We start from the raw sequence: 21,541 nt of genomic DNA on the forward strand, positions 1-21,541 counted from the left end.
TATTTAGCCTGCTATGTACAAAAGAAGACAGGCAAGAGAAAGGGTGCCTTTACTATCACTCCACAAAATATGCTTTTATGGTAAGTTAGAGAGAAATGAGTTATATCCTAATATCAAAATTATCAGATGTCTAAACATTGCAGGACAAAAATATGTATGGATATATAAAGGTAGCAGCTAGAAACTGCTAAAGGCAGTTGATAATGAAATGGGGGTGAGATTTGAAGAAAAAAAAACCAGAAGAATACTGCTATTATAAACACTAATTACATAATTGTTATTTCCTAATTATAGTTAATTTTAAGGAAATTATTCAAACCTACACCTAGAGACAAAAGAGTTAACTGAACATAGGAAGATTCACAGTTGGTTTTGTGATGTTAGTGGGATTATGTATGCTTTCCTGCTTTATTTTGACTCAAAGATGCTGTTTATAGTAATTTTACAAATTAAGCAAAACCACAAACTTTGAAAGCAATCATGATAGCTAGAACGAAGATTCTGAGTAAATGAAAAAAAAAAATTGAGACAAGCATTTACTATGAATGCTCTCTGCGAATACATTAGAAGAGAAAAATTAAAACAGATGTTAAAAATATAATGCAAACATCTTCATTCATTTAGTCTTTCCCAGAAGTGAGATTATAAAGTAAATGTTTTCCAGATTTTCATTAGTTGAAGTGCCTTACTTGAGCTGTCCATGCATGGTGTTGTATTCCTATATAACCACACATAAAGAACCACACACTGATAATCAAGTGGTCACAGTTATCTATTCCCTGTCTAGTTTTCATTCTTTTCTATAGGCTCAATACATTTTTAGCCAATCTATTCCTACTTTGTGATTTTCGTCCTTAGAACTTCAAGTCAACCTTAATTCCTAACTCAAAAGATTTTTTAAATTCTGTATTTTGTAGTCTGAGCTATTTTAAATCAACATACAGGGTACTGAATATCTTCACGGCATTTTTTTAAAGTTTACATGAAATTATTTTTTAATATGGCATATGCTAGGTAAATTCAAGATACATAAATGACAGAGCTCTTTCCATTACCAACTGTAAAACATAAATAAAAATCATGATGAAACTGAAACACTGTATTTGCTGATAAGCAGGTTAGAGTCTAAGACTGGTTTTCATTACCACATCTTGGGAGTCAGGATGTTATACATTAATATTTCATTTGTTTAAAACTTCTTGCTCACTGCACTGATTTCACAAGAAACAAATTTTCCAAATATGAGAGCTAGAAATTATAATATGCCACAAGAAAAATGAAAAACGCTGTTGGAAAACTTAGGGGGAAATGTGTTTCATCTTTTATTTCCAAGGAAAATCTGTATATTATAAAAGCAAACATTTGTCATACCACCAAGTACAGGGCTCACATTGCAAACTGAACCATTTTCATTACATGACTGATGATCTAAAAAATCAAATAACTTTGAAAGGCTTCAGTCTCAACTGTTTCATGAAAATCTTGTTATTACATTGTACTAACACACTATTCTTTTAGAGGATCAAGTAGAAATTAGACCCAATAATTAACCAAACATACATCATATCCTGTTGCTTGTTTTATAAGATCATAAACACTATACTAAGACTTAGCACTTGGACATGAAACATGTCTTAACTTTCTGAAGAATATTCTAGAAATAAGCAAAACATTTGGAATGCTTTAATGTCTTCAGTTAACACCATTTGTATCAGTAACTGCAATGTTGTAACTTTCAGCATCTCACGTAACCAGTCAATGAAGTTGGTTATTTTTTAAGGGTTTGGAGTAAGAACAGAAGAACGGGAGATATAAGAATATCAGGTTTCACACTTCTGTTAAAATTTTAAAAATAAAAACTTTTCTTCTCTGCATCAAAACTATCAGACTTGAGGTATGTTTGTTTGCTTTAATCCCATGACTCGTCATCGACTGGATTGGGAGCTTGTGAAGAAGAAATCCCCGCTGTATTCAAAGTGTTCTTGCCTTGGTAATTCTTTTTTTAAAAAAGAAAAGAAAAATGAAAGAGACAAGTTACAACAGCCCTAATGTTACACTGTCTAGACTGATAGCAGAGACTCATATTCTACCCCGACTATCTCAAGAATGCAAAGACTTTCTTATAAAATGATTGTCTTTAAAAAAGGCCCATACAAACCTATAAAGTCTAAATTGTACAAAATAACTCAAGAAAATGATTTTTCAAGTCACTAAGTTTTAGAGAGCAAAAAAATTTAACATTAAACTTCCAGTAAGCGTAAATGTTTAATAAGAACACTCCTCTATAACAAGATTTACTGCAAAAAAAACAAAAACAAAAGCCTAGCATGTCTTTAAGATTTGTAGCCCCACAGCTCTAGCGTTTTGTCTTAATGATGTGGTCAAAATGAAAGAATTCTCTAGAAAGTTCAGAAGATGATCCGAACAAATACCAGCAAAAAGGAACTGGGGTGTTCAGCTATAAATCTCAAATAAATACATACATATACATATATGTGGGTGATATAGTACATTTTATTTATATATATATATATATATATATATATATATATATATATATATAACATAATTAAAATGATAGCTTTAGATTAATTACCGAATAGTATTACCTAACAGAATCAAGCACATTTTCGAAGAGTAAGTAGAAATCCATTTGTTAATGTTCTCAACTTACCTTCCTAGTGTCAACAGATGCAAACACAGTTCCTCTTGTGCTATTATTGAAGCCAGGAGGTACATATGTACTAAAGGCAATTTCTTCTAGCCATGCAGGAACATCCTGTTGAGCCTTGAGAAAATAAAAATTTCTTATGCAACATGAAATCTGAAAAATTATACAAGATGTCAACAACAAAGAACTATTCTATTTTAAATATTTAAAGTTAAAAAATTGTTTAGACTTACGTCTGATAGTACTTTAACTAGAGGTTGTGCTAACTGATTATCAGATTCAGTATCGAAAAAGGAAATGGCTCTGCCAGTGTTTCCACAGCGCCCAGTACGCCCAATTCTATGAACATATTCATCAATGGCAGAAGGAAGGTCAAAATTGATAACATGCTGAACATTTTCAATATCAAGCCCTCTGGCAGCTACTGAAGTAGCAACAAGAACTGGGCACTTTCCACAGCGAAAATCTCCAAGAGCTTGCTCTCTCTCCCTCTGTTCCCGATCACTTTAAAGAAAGAAGTCTGTATTAGAGTCACTTTTGAGGAAGTTATTAAAGTTCATCAAGCAGTGTATTTCAAAAAGTGAAAATGACAGCACATAGTATTAGCGCCCACTATGCACACACCAGTTACTCTAATAAAACATCCCAGCCACCACTTTGTCCTCACAGTCTTCAGGTGGAACAACCACCCCTATTAGTAGATGGAGTAAGACAGCTAACAGGCCCAGAATATAAATCCCAGTAAGAGAAGAGTAATTTCTAGTCTTAGCAAAAGACTATAGGTCTACTTGGTTAGAATTATTGCTCATAAAATGTTCTTAAAGTTCAATTCCAGAATTCTACATATGCAAAAATTATTTTAGATCTTCTAGTAAAGTACCAATAAAGTGGTGTTAATGTGCCTTTTTTTTTTTTTTAGCATTCCAACTTCAAAAAAGAAAAGTCAGGCATCAGAAAGATTAGATTCAGCATAAGAAACACTGAAATCTAAGAGCCAGAGACCATAAGGACTGCTCTTGACAAGTTCCCATTCATGAGGAGTTTAAGGCAGACTTTTAGGTTGCCTGTCTCTGCTACTTAGTTCCTATAAAAACAAACGATGAGCTGGGTGGTGGTGCACACCTTTAATCCCAGCACTCGGGAGGCAGAGGCAGGAGGATCTCTGTGAGTTCGAGGCTAGCCTGGGCTACAGAGTGAGTTCCAGGAAAGGCTCCAAAGCTACACAGAGAAACCCTGTCTCAAACAAGACAAAACAAAACACAAAGGATGAAAGGCCAGGGAATCAGCCAGTGCAGATACCTGTCTCCAAGCCTAATAAATTGAATTCTATCTCTGAAACTCATATAGAAGGAAAGAACCAATTCCAAAAAGTTGTCCTCTGACCTCCACATGTACAGAGTACTGGCACACACACAAGAACAAATACTAAGAGCCAGGCGGATCTCTGTGAGTTCGAGGCCAGCCTGGGCTACAAAGTGAGTTCCAGGAAAGGCGCAAAGCTACACAGAAAAACCCTGTCTCGGGAAAAAAAAAAAAAGAATAAATACTAAAATAATATAATTTTTTAAAAAGAATAATGTACTCACCCATGAATACTTGTAGTTGATATTTTTTCTTGACAAAGAAAAGTTGCAATAAAATCTGCTTTTTTCTTGGTTTCAACAAAAACCATAGTTCTTTCATCACCTACAAAACCACAAAATTATTACTATCCAAACTACAAAATTAAGCAAAAGAAAAGAAGGCACGTTAGAGCGAGAAACTTTGTCTCCTCCACAACTGTAGTACTAGTACCTGGTATGAAAAGAGTTAGTGTTTCCTCAACGAATGGATGTCAAAGAAAGAGACAACTGTTGTCCTATTAGAGGGATTTAAAAAAGATAAGTGGGCCTTCTTTTTTAATATAAATAAAATATATAAATAACTGTCTGCCATCTCTTAATAATCTCAAATTTGTCTCAATCTCTTCTGCCTCTCCATTTCCTATTCTATAAATGCTTGTTACTTCCAAAAGTAATCCAATCTTTCATTCTGCTTGGATAGGTGAAGGCATTTACACTAATGACATCTGACCCTATGATCTAAACTCTATAATCTATATGCAACGTCATCCCTTACTGCAAACCCTTTCATTCCCAGAACATGATACAAAGTTAAATGCTGGCCTTATATAGGGGCTTAACTCATTAAACAGTATTTGCTTGCAAGATTAAAGTACTGAACTGGCATAGATTATTCTACACAAGGGATAACTCTATAAAATGCTGAAAAAGAAAGATGGTAAGATACCTATAGCCTTAACAGAAGGAACAATGTTGGCTGCTAGTGATCACTCTTTCCTACCTTCCTGGGAAGATGACTCAGTTGGTAAAGTGCCAGCCATGCAAGCATGATGGACACTGAGTTCAGAGCTCCAGCATCCATGTAGAAACACTAAGCACAAAAGCGTATACCTGTAACCCCAGCATACAGGAAATGAAGATGGTGGGATGATCCCTTGGGATTTCTGGCCAGTCAGTCTAGCCAAAGAGGTACGCTCCAGGTTCAGTGAGACCCAAAAAGTCACATGGACTGTGCAAGGGCACTTTACCAAATGATCCACGTACCCAGATCGCTAAAATTTGTATTTCTATGTTAACTCTTAGCCTGTAGCTAAAAGAGCAGAACAGTAGACAGTGCTTGGGAGTATAACCTCTCTCAGGACTACAAGATAGTTCAGTGGGTCAAGGTGTTTGCCACTGATCCTGAGAGCTTGAGAGTGATCTGGAATACTGTGGAGGAAGAACACAATTCCTGCAAGAATTCCTCTGACCCTCAAACATTCTCCATGGTATGTTGTGTACACACACACATACACAAGTGTAAGTCATGGTTTAAGAAACATCCCTCTTGCCGGGCGGTGGTGGCGCACGCCTTTAATCCCAGCACTTGGGAGGCAGAGGCAGGCGGATCTTTGTGAGTTCGAGGCCAGCCTGGTCTACAGAGTGAGATCCAGGAAAGGCGCAAAGCTACACAGAGAAACCCTGTCTCGAAAAACAAAAAAAAAAAACAAAACAAAAAAAAAGAAACATCCCTCATAATTACAACTGACTTCTCATTCCTCTGTCTCAACACTGACACTCAAACCAAAACAGAATTACTACACTAGGAAAATGAAGGGGGAGGGGAGTATAGCACATAAGTAGACATCAAGAGGACCATATCAGTTACTTCCAATCTCATAATAAAGCTACTTCAAGAAACAAAACAAAATACTTTAAGAACAAAAATAATTTGGAGGAAGGCAGAGAAAAATTTTTCTCACGGGTATTATTTAGGACAGAACTTGATTATCCCTCCCTCCCTGCAACACTTTAAATCTTATGAATATGGGAAGACTGTTCAGTTCCCATTGGTTTCTCTTTGAAGACTGGGTCTTGCTATCAAGCCAGGGTGGCCACAAACTCACAAGCCACCCGCCTTAGCTTCATGAAAGCTGGGATTCCAGATCTGTTCTCTCACGCTCCGATTGAAGAATTACCTTTCAACACAGTAACAAAAACATGTGCTACCTTTAAACCTTTCTAGTTTTCTAAAAAAACAAAAACAAAATATATATACACTTCTGCTGAAATACTTTTTAGTCAAGCATTGTCAAACTAAGTCTCAATACCTTACTTTTATGAGATAAAGGAATATTTTTATATAATTTATACAAAAACTAAGTCATAGTCATCTATAAAAGATTTACAAAAAATAAGATTTATTACAAAAAATAACATTTATTAAGTTATACAAAACAATGGTGATTTTAAAAAATAAGTAATATTTTAAAATTCAAAACCATGGCAAAAGAATTATATTAAAATAAGGTACCTATGTTTCGTAGAATCTCAACAAGTTTTTCTCTTTTTGAATACTGGCCAACTTCAAGAATGGTTTGCTGAACATCTCTGCAAGCTCCTCCCACTTGTCCAACAGCAACAAACAAATAATTCGATTTTAAAAACTCCCCAGCCAACCTTAAAAGAGAAAATATTACTCCTTAGCTTAGTCTTGTCCACTTGTGCTCATGATATTTCAGTCCTGTGAGTGCAATTTCATGTTAACTAGACAGCAACACAAACGTGGTAAGATGGCTACTTATGCTACCCAAGCATTTCTTTCAAAGGTCAGGATACAATGCTAAGACTTTGAAAATATACAATTAGTTAACAAAAACATTTGTGTCAAACTATGGACACAGGAAGTTCCAGTGAATTCTCTGTCTATGCAAAGTTATATTAAACTTGTACATAACAATAAAAAATGTGAACTACAATGTTGACTATTAACAAGAAGAATTTTTTGAGTTAAAAATGGAACTATAAGGGGACCTGGGAATGTAGCTCAATTGGCAGACTGCTCCTTTAGCATGTACAAAACCCTGGGTTTGATTACCAGCACCACAAAAAAACCCAGGTTGTGGTGGTGCCTGCCTGTAATCTCAGCACTCGGGAGGTAGAGGCAGGATGATCTCTAGAAGTTCAAGATCACCCTTAGCTACACAGTGAGCTTGAAGCCAGTCTGGGCTATATGACACCCTGTCTCACAAGAGAGGGGGGGGGATTAAAATGTAAACTTAAAACACAAATTCTATTCAAATCTCAATACTTATGAAGACTTGCTATTGCTCAGATTTGCTTTCTGAAATATTACTTGTTAAGTTACTCTTCTTTAAATAAATGGTTACGAGTAAATCAGATTACAGGTCAATGTTTTTCATGTCCTAATACATATAGAAAAATGAGACCTAAGGGCAATGCAAAATTAAGTTGTGTAAGGTTGCTCCCAAAGTTGACACACAGTCATTTACTATGAGCATGCACTTGAAAGGCACTGCTTTACATCAGCCCCAAACGTAATTCTGTGGGGCCATTGTCAAGTAAGGGAGCTGAGCTTTGAAGGGTTAAGAAGGGAGAAAACAAGTCTTTGACAAATTCTCCCCTCTTGTGTAGGTAGCAGTCCAGTATTTTCTAGTTGTTTCCATGAATGTAATAAAACAGCTCAGACTCAGCATACCCAAACTCTAGTTCAGTTACTCCTTCTTCTTGCTCCTTATCTATTCTCTTGCCATAAAAACACAACTTTTTCCCTTAGTTTCTCCTAATTATTTTTCAGTTTTTTGAAATTATTACATCACTTCCCCTTTCCTCCCTCCAAGCCCTCCCATGTGCTTCCCCCACCTTGCTCCCTTTTAAATTTATGGCCTCTTTTTAATTGTTGTTATATAATGCATAGTCATTCCTAGATACAACCTAATCAGTCTATGGGATGTTACTTGTATGCATGTTTTCAGAACGTTATTTTTTTAATATACCTCCTTCAAGACTTAACACCCTCTTCTCCGAGGCAGCTGAAATTCTTAGCTTCTGTCACCCCTTCACTTGCTTAAGTATTCATGGTACATGGTATTGGGAGCACAAGATGAATACACTGGTACCAGCCTCAAATAGGACAAAGTTATATGAAATTTTTAAATTCGGTATTAGAATAGTTACCATTTACTGCACAGATATTAGACTCCAAGAGATGTGCAGTGCTTTCTACAGTTTCTTCCACAATGGAAAAGAGCAGGAAATGGATGAAATGAAGTCTATGAAGAAGAACCTTTAAAACTTTCAGGCTTGATCCACAGGAGCAGAAAGTAAAGAATCTTAGATTTGAGTAATTTTAAAATAATTGTCAATCTGGATATTTTTCAAAGACAGAAAATTAAAGGAATGTGAAGGAGGAATTACCATGATTCAAAGTCTTTTGGCTTCAAAAGACTAAGATACATTAGTCCAAATAAGAAAAGACAGAAATAAAGGGGAAAGTAGGTTCAATTTTGGACCTCAACAAGAGTCACTGCTAACTTGTTTATAAGAAAAAATATTCACAAAAATTATAAAAATATAAAACTCTGCAGGTGATAGAAGAAATCACATGTACAAGAGTAACTGGGAGTTACAGGTACAAATGGAAGCCAATGGAATGAAGACTGCCCTGGTTTAGGAATGTACAGAATGAGAAAACGGTTATTTCTAAGATGATAAATCAGAAAAGGTACCATGCAATTACCCTCTTCTCTGAGAGAATCAAAATTAGTGGAGATCCCCCTTTAGAAAGGTGAGTGGTCGTGGAAAACACTCCAGTCTAATAGTGAACAGTCAGAAACCTAGGGAAACCCAGAGCCTGGAGAGTAAAACAGAGAGAGTGTCTTCTACTGCAGACTACAAAGCAGCATGGCAAAGGACAGGGCAGAGATGAAGAAAAGAGAGTGATAAACTGGTCACCTCTGCCACAGACTCTGGCACTCTACAGAAGTGCAATCTGAACAGACAACAGACCTACAACCTGGCTCATGGAGAAGTTCTCTGCATTTCATAGCAGACATTCCTGGTTTTAGTGGAGGAAACCATTTTGAGCAGGTTTTATCTTGAGCTTGAACTCTGAGAATCGTATTATCTATCCTACAGCTTTCCTATCCAATAGCACTATTTCTACACTGATTCAGCAGGCATCTACCTTGAACCTTAGTTTGTCCCTAGGAGAAGGCTACTTAAAAACAAAACAAAATAAACAAACAAAAACACTGACAGTTCCATGCCTTACAAAAAAGGTTTGTGTTCCCCCTCAAGACTGGTAAATTAGGAAGCCAGCAACAGGACTTCTGAAGTACAATAGCCATAGGATATCATTTCCAACTTTAGAATAACAAGAGTTGGATTTATGGGAGTTCCCTCCACCTCAATCTAGCATGCATAATTTAAGCTGACTGATTCTGTCTTCATGCAGGCAGCACAAAAGGCACCTGGGACATCCATCAGGCCATTCTGGGTGTGTCAAATAACTCCGGAGTAAAGCACTGGAGGAGGAGTTATTTCTACATAGCTCATACTGACACGCAGGGCAACTGGGAGGGATTTCAACCATTCTTGCTGATCACCATAAGTCTTTGCTCTTTCCAAGGACCACACAGCCTAAGAAGACAAAAGGATGCTCTGACCACATGAGTTGCCATGTTTACTCTTGCTCACATGGTCAACCATATGGGAAGAGAAGAAAGTCTTACTTTTTACTAAGACTTTCTGTTATTGGTGTTTTACTTTTAGATACGCATTTTGCGTTCTTTCTTGTCTTCATTTTTCAATAATTCATTCCCCTTTCCCCTTTTTACATTATTTTTGTTCTTTATTTCTTATTTTTGACCTTTTAATTTTTCTCTTCCTTTTTAAAATCAATTTTTATCTTAACACTTCAGCTTATTCTACTGTGTGTTGCCATGTACTCACTCATCTATTGGTGTTGTGGTGGCTATTTGGTACTTAATTTTTATCTCTGTTTTGCTTCACTCTGTAGTTTTTTTTTGTTTTTTGTTTTGTTTTGTTTTGTTTTTTGCTTACCTCTATGTAGTGCTGAACCTTTGAGCATGTTGGATGGAACATTTTGCCACTGAATTATACCACCAAACCTAGCCAAAATAATTCTGCTTTACTCCACTTACAACCCAGTCCTTCTTGAACCTTAGCAGATACTTCAAATTAAATAAAAGGTTCCATGAAAATCCCCAGATGATGACCTGACACCAAGAAAACACAGTGAGAAGGGTTATAACAAGCCATTGCTGTATATTTACCCCATAGCAATAGTAGAGATGAGTGACACAAAAATTTGAGGACTTCATACCCGATTTCAAAAATACACTACAAAGCCACAGTAACAAAACTTCATGGTAGTAGCAAAAAATAGACACACAGATGAATGGAGAAAAGGACCCAAAAGTGAATGCATGCATTTACAACCAACTGAATCTCAACAAACGCATCAATAACACACTAAAAAGTACCAGGCTTGGTGGTACATACCTTTAATTCCAGCACTTGAGAGGCAGAAGGAAGCAACTCTCTACACCTTTAAGGCCAGCCTGGTCTACAGAATGAGCTCCAGGGAAGCCGAGTACATAGTGAGACCCTGTCTTCAAAACAAAACAAGAAAACACTGAGGGGAAAAACAGCCTCCACAAGTGGTGCTGGGAAAACGAGCCAGCCACATGGAGAACACTGAAATTAGACATGCATCTCTCACCTTGTAGAGACATCAACTCAACACAATCCAAGACCTAAAACTCAGGAACTACTACAAGAAAGGCAACGACTCTTCAAGATACTGGTCCAAGCAACAGAACAGCTTCCAAAATGTGATCCCAATATCCCAAGAACAAAACCAAAAATCGGTAAATGACTGGAATTGCATTAATAAGCTGCTGCACAGCAAGGAACAATCAATAGACCAAAGAGATAACATACAGAATGAGGGAAAACTCTGTAGCTACTCATTTGATACAAACAATACTCAGAATTTAAAAGAACTCAAAATCTTAATACCTAAAGAACAAGTAGTCCAATCAAAATATGGGCAAATGGACAGGCAGGGCTGAGACTCAAAAATAGCTTAAAAAAAAAAAAAAAAAAAAAAATGAAAATGGAAAGTACTTTAGCCATCAGAGAATTAAAAAAAGAACAACAACCAATGAACAACAAATGCTGGCAAGAATGTGGGGGGGGACCCCATCACTGTTCATTCGAATGTAAACAGCACAGCCACTGTGGAAAACAGTACACAGTTCTCAAAAAGCATCACTCCTGGGTATTTATCTGAAGGAAATGAAGACAGCATACAAGAGATGCCTGAGTACTCATGTTTAGTGTTGAGTTATTCACAGTACCCAATATCTGGAATCAGTTGAACTGTTCATCAACAGTTGGATTTTTAAAATATGACACCTAACACAATATAGTAGTACCAACCATAAAAATCAAACCATGTCATTTGCAGGAAAATGGATAGAACTGTTAAGCAAAATAAGCCAGATGGAGAAAGACAAACATCTCCTGTAGCTTTTTGTTTGTGCAAAGTTAAAATTAAAAAGAAAAAGGGTTCTGTGGGAGGCAGAAACAAGAGGATAACCAGGGCTTATTGGCTACCAGCCTGACTCCAAGTTCAATACGGAAACCTGAGGATCTGAGTTCAAATCTCCAGCATCCATGCCAAAATCTGGCCACAGCTGCATGAATCTGTAATTCCAGCTCTGGTGGCAGAGATAGACGGATCTCCAGATCTCACTGACCAGCCAGCCTGTGCTCCTTGAAACTAGCATTTCAAGTTCAGTAAGAGAAGCTGTTTTAAACCGCAAAATGGAAAGCAAGAGAGGAAGACACTGATCTCTGACCTCTATATGCATGCCCACCTGGCACCTGCACAAACATGTATGTATATACAACACACATAAGAGAAATTAAAAAAATAAATTACAAAGAAAAGGACTAGACTCTCTAGTGGGCAACAGGTAAAATTTTAAAGTGTGCAGCAAATACTCAGGGTGATAATGCTCCCTCCAAAAGCAATAGATGACCTAAGGAAACCTCCAGTATCAAGTATGAAAAACCTCCTTTTGAATTGTTGGGTCAGTGGAGTCCCAGAAACTCACAAACAGTATAGGCCATCACTGTTGCCTTTGGTTGCCTCCCAGAACTGAAGTTAAGTCCCTATGGCTGAAGATATCAACTTCAAACATGGGACTTAGGGAAAAGTTAAGCTAAGATATGATCTGGAATCCTCCTCCCTGAGGACTAGCTTTCAAAGGTGAGGTGTCATGCAAGCAGTCATAGGAGAAAAGAACAGGTAGTCCTACTATGGTGGTCTGAATAAGAATGGCCCCCATAAGCTCATAAATTTGGACACTTGGTTCCCAATTAATGGAACTGTTTGGGAAGGATTAGGAGGTATGGCCTTATTGAGATAGGTGTGACCTTGCTGGAGGAGTACATTACTTAGGGTGGGCTTTGAGGTTTCAAAAGCTCATAGGCACAGTCTCAACTCTCTCTCTCTGACTCCTGCTTACACACATCATGATATAAGCCCTTAGTTCCTGCTCCAGCACCATGCCTGCCTGCCAGCCATCACCCTCCCTACCATGGTGGTCATGGACTAACCCTTTGAAACTGTAAGCAAGCCCCCAGTTAAATGCCTTCTTAAAGAAAGTTGCCTTGGACATATGATGGGGAAATGCACAGAGACAGCTAGCCCAAGCTATTAGGAGCTCAAGTACTCTAGACTGACAGCTGGGGAACCTGTGTAGGACTGAACCAGGCCCTCTGAATGTGGTTGACAGTTGTGTGGCTTGGGAAGTCTGTGGGGCCCCTGGCAGTGGGACCAGGATTTATCCCTAGTGCATTAACTGGCTTTTTGAAGCCCTATGGTGGATGCCTTGCTCAGCCTTGAAGCAGGGGGGAGGCTTGGTCCTGTCTCAATTTGATATGCCAGACTTTGTTGACTCCCCCAGGGGAGGCCTTACCCTGAGGAGTGAATGGGGCATGGGGTAAGAGAAGAGGTGGAGGGGAGTGGGAGGAGGGGAGGAAGGACGAACTGTGATGTGTAAAATGAAAAAAACTTTTAAATAAAAAAAAAATTGCCTTAGTCATAGTGTTTCATCAGAGCAATAGAATGGCAACTAAGATAGAAGTTGGTACCAGAGAGTGGTGTACTGCCTGACCATGCTGCTTGTTGATGGAATGTGAACTTCAGGACTTTGTATTAGGAAATCAGCTGAAAGTTGTAAGGGGGGTGCTTACTGGGGCATGGAAGACAATAGTGCTGAGAGCAATGTTGGTAGTGGAGGCCCAGCTCAAGAGGTTTCAGAAAACAATAGCAACTGTCCCAGAGACCACTCCTGTGATATTTTGGCTAAGAATGTGGTTGCTTTTTGCCCTTCGCCTAAATTGAAGAATTATGGACTAATGTCACTGGCAGAGGAAATCTCAAGACAGCCTAGCATTGACTGTGTCATGTGGTTATCAGTGATTACTCTTACAGAGATCTACAAAGGTAGAGCAAGTGAGTAGGAAGAAATAAAAAATGTACAGTTTGTGAAAAAAAGAACCCCAGGGAATGGAATGTTGGAGCCCATTCCTGTACTCAAGGAGAAGAGAAATTTAAAGAAAGGCCTAATACTGAATGGAATAAAGGGAGTGGTGCCCTCAGGGCAAGAGTTCACCAGTTGTGACCCAAACCCCAATAATGAGCAGCACTGCAAGATTATCAGCAGAGGTGCAACAGTGGCACTTACACCTGAGGGCAGCCATCAGCTGTCTAACTGGACTTAAGGTCCAGTCAGAAAGACAGGATTCAGACCTGCCAAACTACAGAGAACTGTCGGTGGAGTACCCAGCCCCAACTGATAAATCTACGACATAGCTCATACACCTAAGGCTCAGGGAACACGGCAAAAAAAGAGGAAGATTCCAGATTCCAAGAGTGAAAGAACTGTCTGCTGTCGGAATCTGTACATGTGAAGGAAGCTACTCCAGGAAATCTCAACAATATGGTTGCCTAAACATGATCCCAACAATGATACCATCAGTTGACATGCCAATGTAGATGGGAACTCTGACAAGGTCCCACACATAGATGAAGAGCCACAGGCAGTTAATGACTACTAAAAGAAGAACCAGTCTTCCCCAAGGATGAGCTCCCTGTTGATTATCCAATACTAAGTGCCCTAATACATATACATATGAACAACACCAAGTGGATTCAGCAGGTTGATTTACATATTAATTCACGTGTGTGAGAGAAAGGGGAGTGGGGAGAAAGAGAGAATGTATATATAACAATAATAATGAAAGAAAAAGAAGCCCTGAATTTGAGGGAGTAGGAGTACAGGAGAAGTTAAGAGGCAGAAGGGGGAGAATGATGCAAATATAGTATGCATATATTAATTTTAATATTTTTAAAAAATAAAAAATTAATCTAGAAACAAAATGCAAACAATTTAAAATCAAGAGATTTTTCTGTTTACCATGTATATCCAAGGTTACTAATCAAACATGACTCATAAAAGACCAACAAATACTACTAAGACAGTAGTATACATGAATCATTTTGAGTGGCCAATATTTTTACTTTCCTATGTTAAAGAAAATCTGAAGAGAGACAGCAGCAGGAATATTATCTGCTCACTGGTTAGGTTAATGTCTACTTATTATCAAAACTGATAGGAATGCAGATACTCCATTTCAAATTTAAGATACAATGAATGCAACCATTAACAAATTATTGTGGGGTGGAGCAGATGGTTCAGCAGTTACAAGCACTAGCTGCTCTTTCAGCAAACCAAGGTATGACTACTAGTACCCACATGGTGGTTCACAACGACCTGTAACTCCACTCCCAAAGTCTTCTGACATCCTCAGGCACTGCATACACAGGGTAAAGACATATACACGGGCAAAATACCCTCATACACAATAAAATTTAGAAAAAGAAATGACTATCTCAAGTACCACTAACAAACTGATCTAATGCTCTATGACTTAGTTTTTCCACAATAAAAACCTTTTCAATTTTCTATGAAAAGTTTTGATCATGTAAGTAAAACAAATCAGTGGCCAATATCAAGCCTAACCAAAGACTGTGGAGTTTGATACACTAGCACAGGATCCCACATAATATTTTATGAGACCAAAGACCAACTCTGCATAAAAGAAATAGGCTTATATTCTAAGATCCACAGATTACAACATGTATTGCACTAGCCACAAGCTTCAAGCCTAAGAGAACTGTGTTTTCTGTGGAAAGAACAGCCTATGGACTGGACCACCTAGAGGCAACTTTTTATGAGGAGAGGATGCCAAACAACACGACACAGTACCTCCTTAGAACATGGGTCTTTGCATGGCACACAAGCCAGAATGGATCATCTACTATCACTCCCCCAATAATCAATCCACTTAGGAAATCTGTGCTTCCTGACCTCTCCCTTAGATGGGGAGGAATAGAGTTCTTAGTTCTCAAGGAGAACAGCTTCACCAGACAAAAGAGCAAGGAGTCTACTGAATCATAAGCTACTGGGATTGCCTAGACACTTTAGGTTCCTGGTGCCAAGTAAGGGACTAGCTGGTAGAAGAAGCTGCCATCCTATGAAGGATCTCTGAATTCATAAGACCACAGGATACACAGGATGATTCTCAAGTATCTGTCAATGATTGGTATATTGGCTTCTACCAAAGACCAATTCTCCTCCTATACATTTAGGATTAAAATAAGGCACAGTGAGAGTAACTTCATTCAGTAAACAATTATTGATTCCCAGCTACACACGGGAAGGGGGTGGTGATGATAATGCAGTCAGGAATAAAAGTTGAAAAAAATGAGAAAATGGAAAACTTTAAAGAATACACATACTATTGTACTGCATGTGCAAAGCCCTTTTTAAAAAGCAATTCAAGTATCTGAAACTAGAATATTCACATTGCTTTCATTTGTTATATAGCTATGGTATTTTGTATATGTGTACCTGCATGTGTGCTCACATGTCCAGAAATATGTATATTTATGTGTTTATGGTTGTACATATGAAAGGCAGAAGTCAACCTTGTTTTCTGAGACAGGGATCTGAATAATAGGCTCAACTGTCTGGCCAGTGAACCCTAGGGATCTGCCTGTCTCTGCCTGCTCAGCACTGGAATAAAAAGCCTGCCACCATGCTTTGTACATATGTGCTAGAGGTTAAACTCAGGTCTTGATACTTACATGACAGGCATTTTACCTACCCCTAAATTAAGTAATTAATTTTGAGACCCAGTCTCACTATGTAACTGTGGCTGGTCTCAAACTCAGAAAGTCATCTTTCTCTGTCTCCTGAGTGTTAGGACTAAAGGCATATACTACCATGTGTACCTGTAATTGTTTTTAAAAGGAAAATATTTACCTCTGAATTTCTTCTGGAAAAGTTGCACTGAATAAAAGAGTTTGGCGTTGTTCCTTTGATGGCATTCCCGGACAAGAAATCAACTTCCCCATTTCTGGTCCAAAGCCCATATCCAACATTCGATCAGCTTCATCCAAAACTAAGTACTTGACTTGTTTGAGACCAATCTTTAAGGATATTTTCAAAGACAAGAACAGAAAATGCGTACTAGTTTATATTAAGCTAAAATACATTCCACAATTTCAACTGTTAAAGTATTCTTAGGGGCTATGCTGGCTAGTTTTATATCAACTTGACACATGCTAGAATCATTTGGGAAGGGAACCTCAGTTGAAAAAAATGCCTATGAGGCATTTTCTTGATTAATGATTTATGTGGGAGGGCTCAGCTCACAGTGTATGGTGCCACCTCTGGTCTGGTGGTCCTGGGTTGCTATAAGGAAGCAGGCTGAGTAAGTCATGAGGCGCGAGCAAGCGAGCCAGTAAGCAGCACTCCTCCATGGCCTCTGCTTCAGTTTCCTGCCCCCATGTTCCTGCCATGCCTTGAGTTCCTGCCCTGATTTCTGTCAATAATAACTGTAATGTTCAACCTTTTCCTACCCAAGTTGGTTTTGATCATGGTGTTTTATCACAGCAACAGAAACCTTACCCAGTACATGGAAAATCAAGGCATAAAATAACTGTTAGGTTCATCATAGATAATAGATAATACTAATATATCTGATCTAAACTTTTTTTTTTGGTGGGGGGCGTAGTTTTGAGACAGGGTTTCTCTGTGTAGCCCTGGCTATCCTGGGACTTATTCTGTAGACCGGGCTGGCCTTGAATTCACAGAGATCTGCCTGCCTCTGCCTCTCAAGTGCGGGGATTAAAGGCATGCAACACTACTGCCCAGCCCGATCTAAACTTTTACTGATATATAAAATATTTCATAAATTAAGTTTAAAAGAACCTAAAATATCTACAGCAATACTTTACCCCAGAACTTCCTGCATTAACTGAATACTCTATTATCTCCAATGTCTAACCTATTAGGCACTAGCCATATGTAGTTTGAAACGAATAATTGTGAAATTAAATTTTTATTGTATTACTTTAAAACATTAAGTAGCAACATATAGCTAATAGTTACTTATACTGGACAACATGGATCCATACTATAATATAGGATGAAATCAAACTTTTTAATGTAAGAAAACAAAATCTAACAACATGAAATACTGAAAATATATTAAGTTGAGACAGGTCTCACTGTGAAGCTCTGGCTGTCCTGGAACTAAGTGACTGATACTATCACAGAAATGGTTAAGAATCTGACATGGATTTCTCTAGTTACTTTTAATAAGTATCTTTTTAAAGATGCCTTTATCAAAAAAGAACATGTTTTAAGTATCTCTTTTCAAGGACACAAAATAATAAATTACAGTTCATTAACATGAACTTAAAGTATTAAGAGATGTAATAATTGGGTATGAGATTCCCAAATGGATATCTAGCCATAAAAATCTCTTCTTGAAAGACCTGAAAATTAACAACTCACATTACTACCATTCACATGCTTTAACAGAAGACAAAATTATTGATACACCAAGGAACATCTTAGGAAAAAGCTATTTCACCAAAACACATAAGAAACTATATAAAAGTATCCATTGTATTTTCTTCCATATAATAAAATATTACTGGAATTAGATCCAGATTCTTTTTGTTTGTTTGTTTGGTTGGTTTTTCGAGACAAGGTTTCTCTGTGTAGCTTTGCGCCTTTCCTGAAACACACTTGGTAGAGCAGGTTGGCCTTGAACTCACAGAGATCCACCTGCCTCTGCCTCCTGAGTGCTGGGATTAAAGGTATGCACCACCACCGCCTGGCGGTGCAGATTCTAACCCTAATTCTATCATTTACTAGGGCTAACTAAGGGATTTTTAAATTATTAATCTCATTGAGTTTGTTTTCCCAAGTATAAAATGGAAAATACTATGCCCTGTTGGGATTATCTTGACAATTATGAAAATGAATTCACAGTGTCTGATAATAAGCAGAAACATAAACAGTGCTCTAGGAAATATGTCTTTCATATTCCCTTCCTTTCCCTATAATTCCCATTACCTTTCTAAGGCTTACCTTTTCTTTACCTATAACATCCATCAGCCTCCCTGGAGTAGCACATAGTATATTACAGCCTTGCACTATCTGTCGGATTGAATGCCCAAACTGGGTTCCCCCATATATGACAACAGCTCTCACACAAGTCCTAGAGATAAGAGAAATGTCATTTTCCAGTTATTTGGAAATTATACATGTTTCTAACACTTTATGAAATAAGACCCATAAAGAAAAAAACATTCAACTATCTAAAACATGTTAAATTCCATCAAGAAAGGGAAGTTTATAATATCTAAAAGCAAATAAAACAAATAGGGAAGGACTACAGAAAATGGGAAACACCACTACTGTCCTTCCTCTCCAATCACCCACTCACAGAAGAACACAAATGACCCGTGGTGAGTTCTTCCTTAGCCCCCAGACAGCACTCTCAAGCACTAAGCAAGCTGGCCAGTGGCGAGGAAGCTTCCTAGTCAGTACCTACTTGGTTCCTCTATGGCCTGAGACCAATGTGTGGTGTTTTCAGCAATTATTGTACATTTTATTGTAATGTAATCAGACCTCTACTGCAGGACATTTAGGTATTTTCCAGCCTTTACCATAGCAATGTGACAATAAACAATCAAATACAAATATTCATTGTTGGATAAAATATTATCTAAATTTACCAAATTCACTGTTTGTTTTTGAAAAATGTTTCTCTTTCTTTAATTCGATTTAAAATCAAATACCAACACAATACACTAAGGATTAGCAAGAAACAAACTCTATTCTAAGCAATTTACACCTAATTTTTGCAAAGGGGCTATGAAGTTTGACATTAAAGAGATTTTAATAATCATTTTAAATTTTATAAAAATAAAAGGCTAGTGGTTTATACACAGGAAGTTCTTTAAAAAAAGCACTAAAATTCCAGTGGATAAACTGTAGAAAACAGATGGATTAATTCATGAAAAAGCAAGCGCTCAAAAAGTACTTCTACTTGATAATATGAACATGTGAAACAGAAGATACCTATGTTAAGCACTTGCAAACTCTTCAATGTTCCATCTTTTTCCCCCAACATAATATTTTTATTAATTATTTGGGAATTTCATATAATGCACACCATCACACTTGCTTCCGATTCTTTCCAGGTCCACCCTCTCACCTCCTGCTAAAAAAATACACCAAGTCCAATTTGTGTTGCCCATCTACTCCCAGTGGCCAGCCCCTTACAGATAATTGAATCCTTCCCAAGCCCACCCCGACCAGAAGCCATCAGCTCTGGAGAGCTACACTTAGTATCTTTATCACAGTTTTTAAGGACCTTCTTCTATAGCTTTCTGTCTGGACTGTTTCCTTTGGGATGTGGTTGTCACCGAAGCCTTCAGTGTCTCTCATTCTCAGTTAGGAGTCTGCAGTCATCGACGCCACTGAATAAGAAGCTTCCTTGCCTATAGCAGCCGGCAGCATGGATCATAGACTTCCACATGGTTTCTGGTGGCAGCATGGATCATAGACTTCCATGTGGTTTCGGGTGGCAGCATGGATCATAGACATCTACGTGGTTTTTGGTGGCAGCATGGATCATAGACGTCCACATGGTTTTGGGTGGCAGCATGGATCATAGATGTCCACGTGGTTTCTGGTGGCAGCATGGATCATAGACGTCTACGTAATTTCTGGTGGCAGCATGGATCATGGACTTCCACGTGGTTTCTGGTGGCAGCATGGATCACAGATATCCACATGGTTTTGGGTGGCAGCATGGATCATAGATATCCACATGGTTTCGGGTGGCAGCATGGATCATAGACGTCCACGTGGTTTCTGGTGGCAGCATGGATCATAGACTTCCATGTGGTTTGGGGGGGCAGCATGGATTGTGGACTTCAACAAGGTCTCTGCAGCAGCAAGACCACAGATGTGGACCACGGTAGTCATTTGAGGAGACTTAACCCAGGAAATGAATCATTCTTCATCTCAGATATCTTCTTGTTGTTTAGAGTCAGTGTGGTTGAGCAGCATGTTCAGGGGCAGGACCTTCTTGAGCTCCAGGCTGCTGTATACCACCCTGCCCTCAGTGCCAGTCTCGCTTGCAGCCTGATTATATAACCAGTCCCGAGAGTGTGCTAGCTAATGACATACTTCCTATAATGCAGTAGACTAGTGTGGGATTTCTGAGACTGCTATTTTATAAAACTACTGCAGCCTCCTGTGTGCTTAATCTAGAGGAAAGCACCTGCTATTTCCTAAGGAGAGCTAAGTATCTACGGCTAGTCCAGCCAACCCACTGGACTACTGCAAACTTGGCTGATATCTCATGAGACTATATGCTAGAAACACACAATGAAGCTGCTCCCCAGTTCTTACCCATTACAGTGTGGCATGATACTTACTGTTTTAACTATCTACAGTAATTTGTTAGGCATCAATAGATAACAGAATATCAAATGTTCATAAGAGTAAAGTGAAACTGAACTTCTCATATATGACTGATAAAAATGTACATTAGTGTGAGCATTAAAATCAATTCTTGTTAAAATTAAAATCAGTAATAAAAGCCACTCCACAGACTTAAAAGAGAAAAAACAAGCTGGGTAAAGTGGCACACGTCCATAGTCCCAGTTACTCAGAAGGCTGAGGCAGGATGATCACTTCAGCAAGGAGTTCAAAGCCAGTTTGAACACAAATCTAGCTCAACAAAACATTAGTCTTTTAAGAAAATACACATATCTTACATATCTAACAGAGTGACATTAGTTATACGGGGAAAGGGGATGGGGTGGGATTGGAGAGATGGCTCAGAGGTTAAAAGCCCTGGCTGCTCTTCCAGAGGTCCTGAGTTCAATTCCAAGCAACCACATGGTGGCTCCCAACCATCTATAATGAGACCTGGTCCCCTCTTCTGGCCTGCAGGCATACATGCAGACAGAACACTGTATACATAATAAATAAATCTTTAAAAAATAATGTAAAAAATAAAAGAAAAAGAAAAAGAAAATGCCCCCCTA

The 21,541-nt window shown here is 38.2% G+C and overlaps 1 protein-coding gene across 1 annotated transcript in view; it reads right to left on the reverse strand.

The window, feature by feature from the left end:
• Positions 1–1,318: 1,318 nt before the first annotated feature.
• Positions 1,319–21,541, reverse strand: part of Ddx4 (DEAD-box helicase 4) — a 69,064-nt gene continuing 48,841 nt past the window's right edge. Inside the window, exons 17-23 of the mRNA XM_052743291.1 lie at positions 18,564–18,693; positions 16,443–16,609; positions 6,527–6,672; positions 4,258–4,357; positions 2,905–3,175; positions 2,675–2,788; positions 1,319–1,996 (exon numbers count right to left, since the gene is read on the reverse strand). Coding sequence (XP_052599251.1) covers positions 1,910–1,996; positions 2,675–2,788; positions 2,905–3,175; positions 4,258–4,357; positions 6,527–6,672; positions 16,443–16,609; positions 18,564–18,693 — 1,015 coding nt within the window. The 3' untranslated portion in view covers positions 1,319–1,909. The remainder of the gene's footprint in view (positions 1,997–2,674; positions 2,789–2,904; positions 3,176–4,257; positions 4,358–6,526; positions 6,673–16,442; positions 16,610–18,563; positions 18,694–21,541) is intronic.

Source organism: Peromyscus californicus, unplaced genomic scaffold, assembly GCF_007827085.1.
Source record: "Peromyscus californicus insignis strain IS unplaced genomic scaffold, ASM782708v3 Scaffold_18__1_contigs__length_77618521, whole genome shotgun sequence".
Lineage (NCBI taxonomy): Eukaryota > Metazoa > Chordata > Mammalia > Rodentia > Cricetidae > Peromyscus > Peromyscus californicus.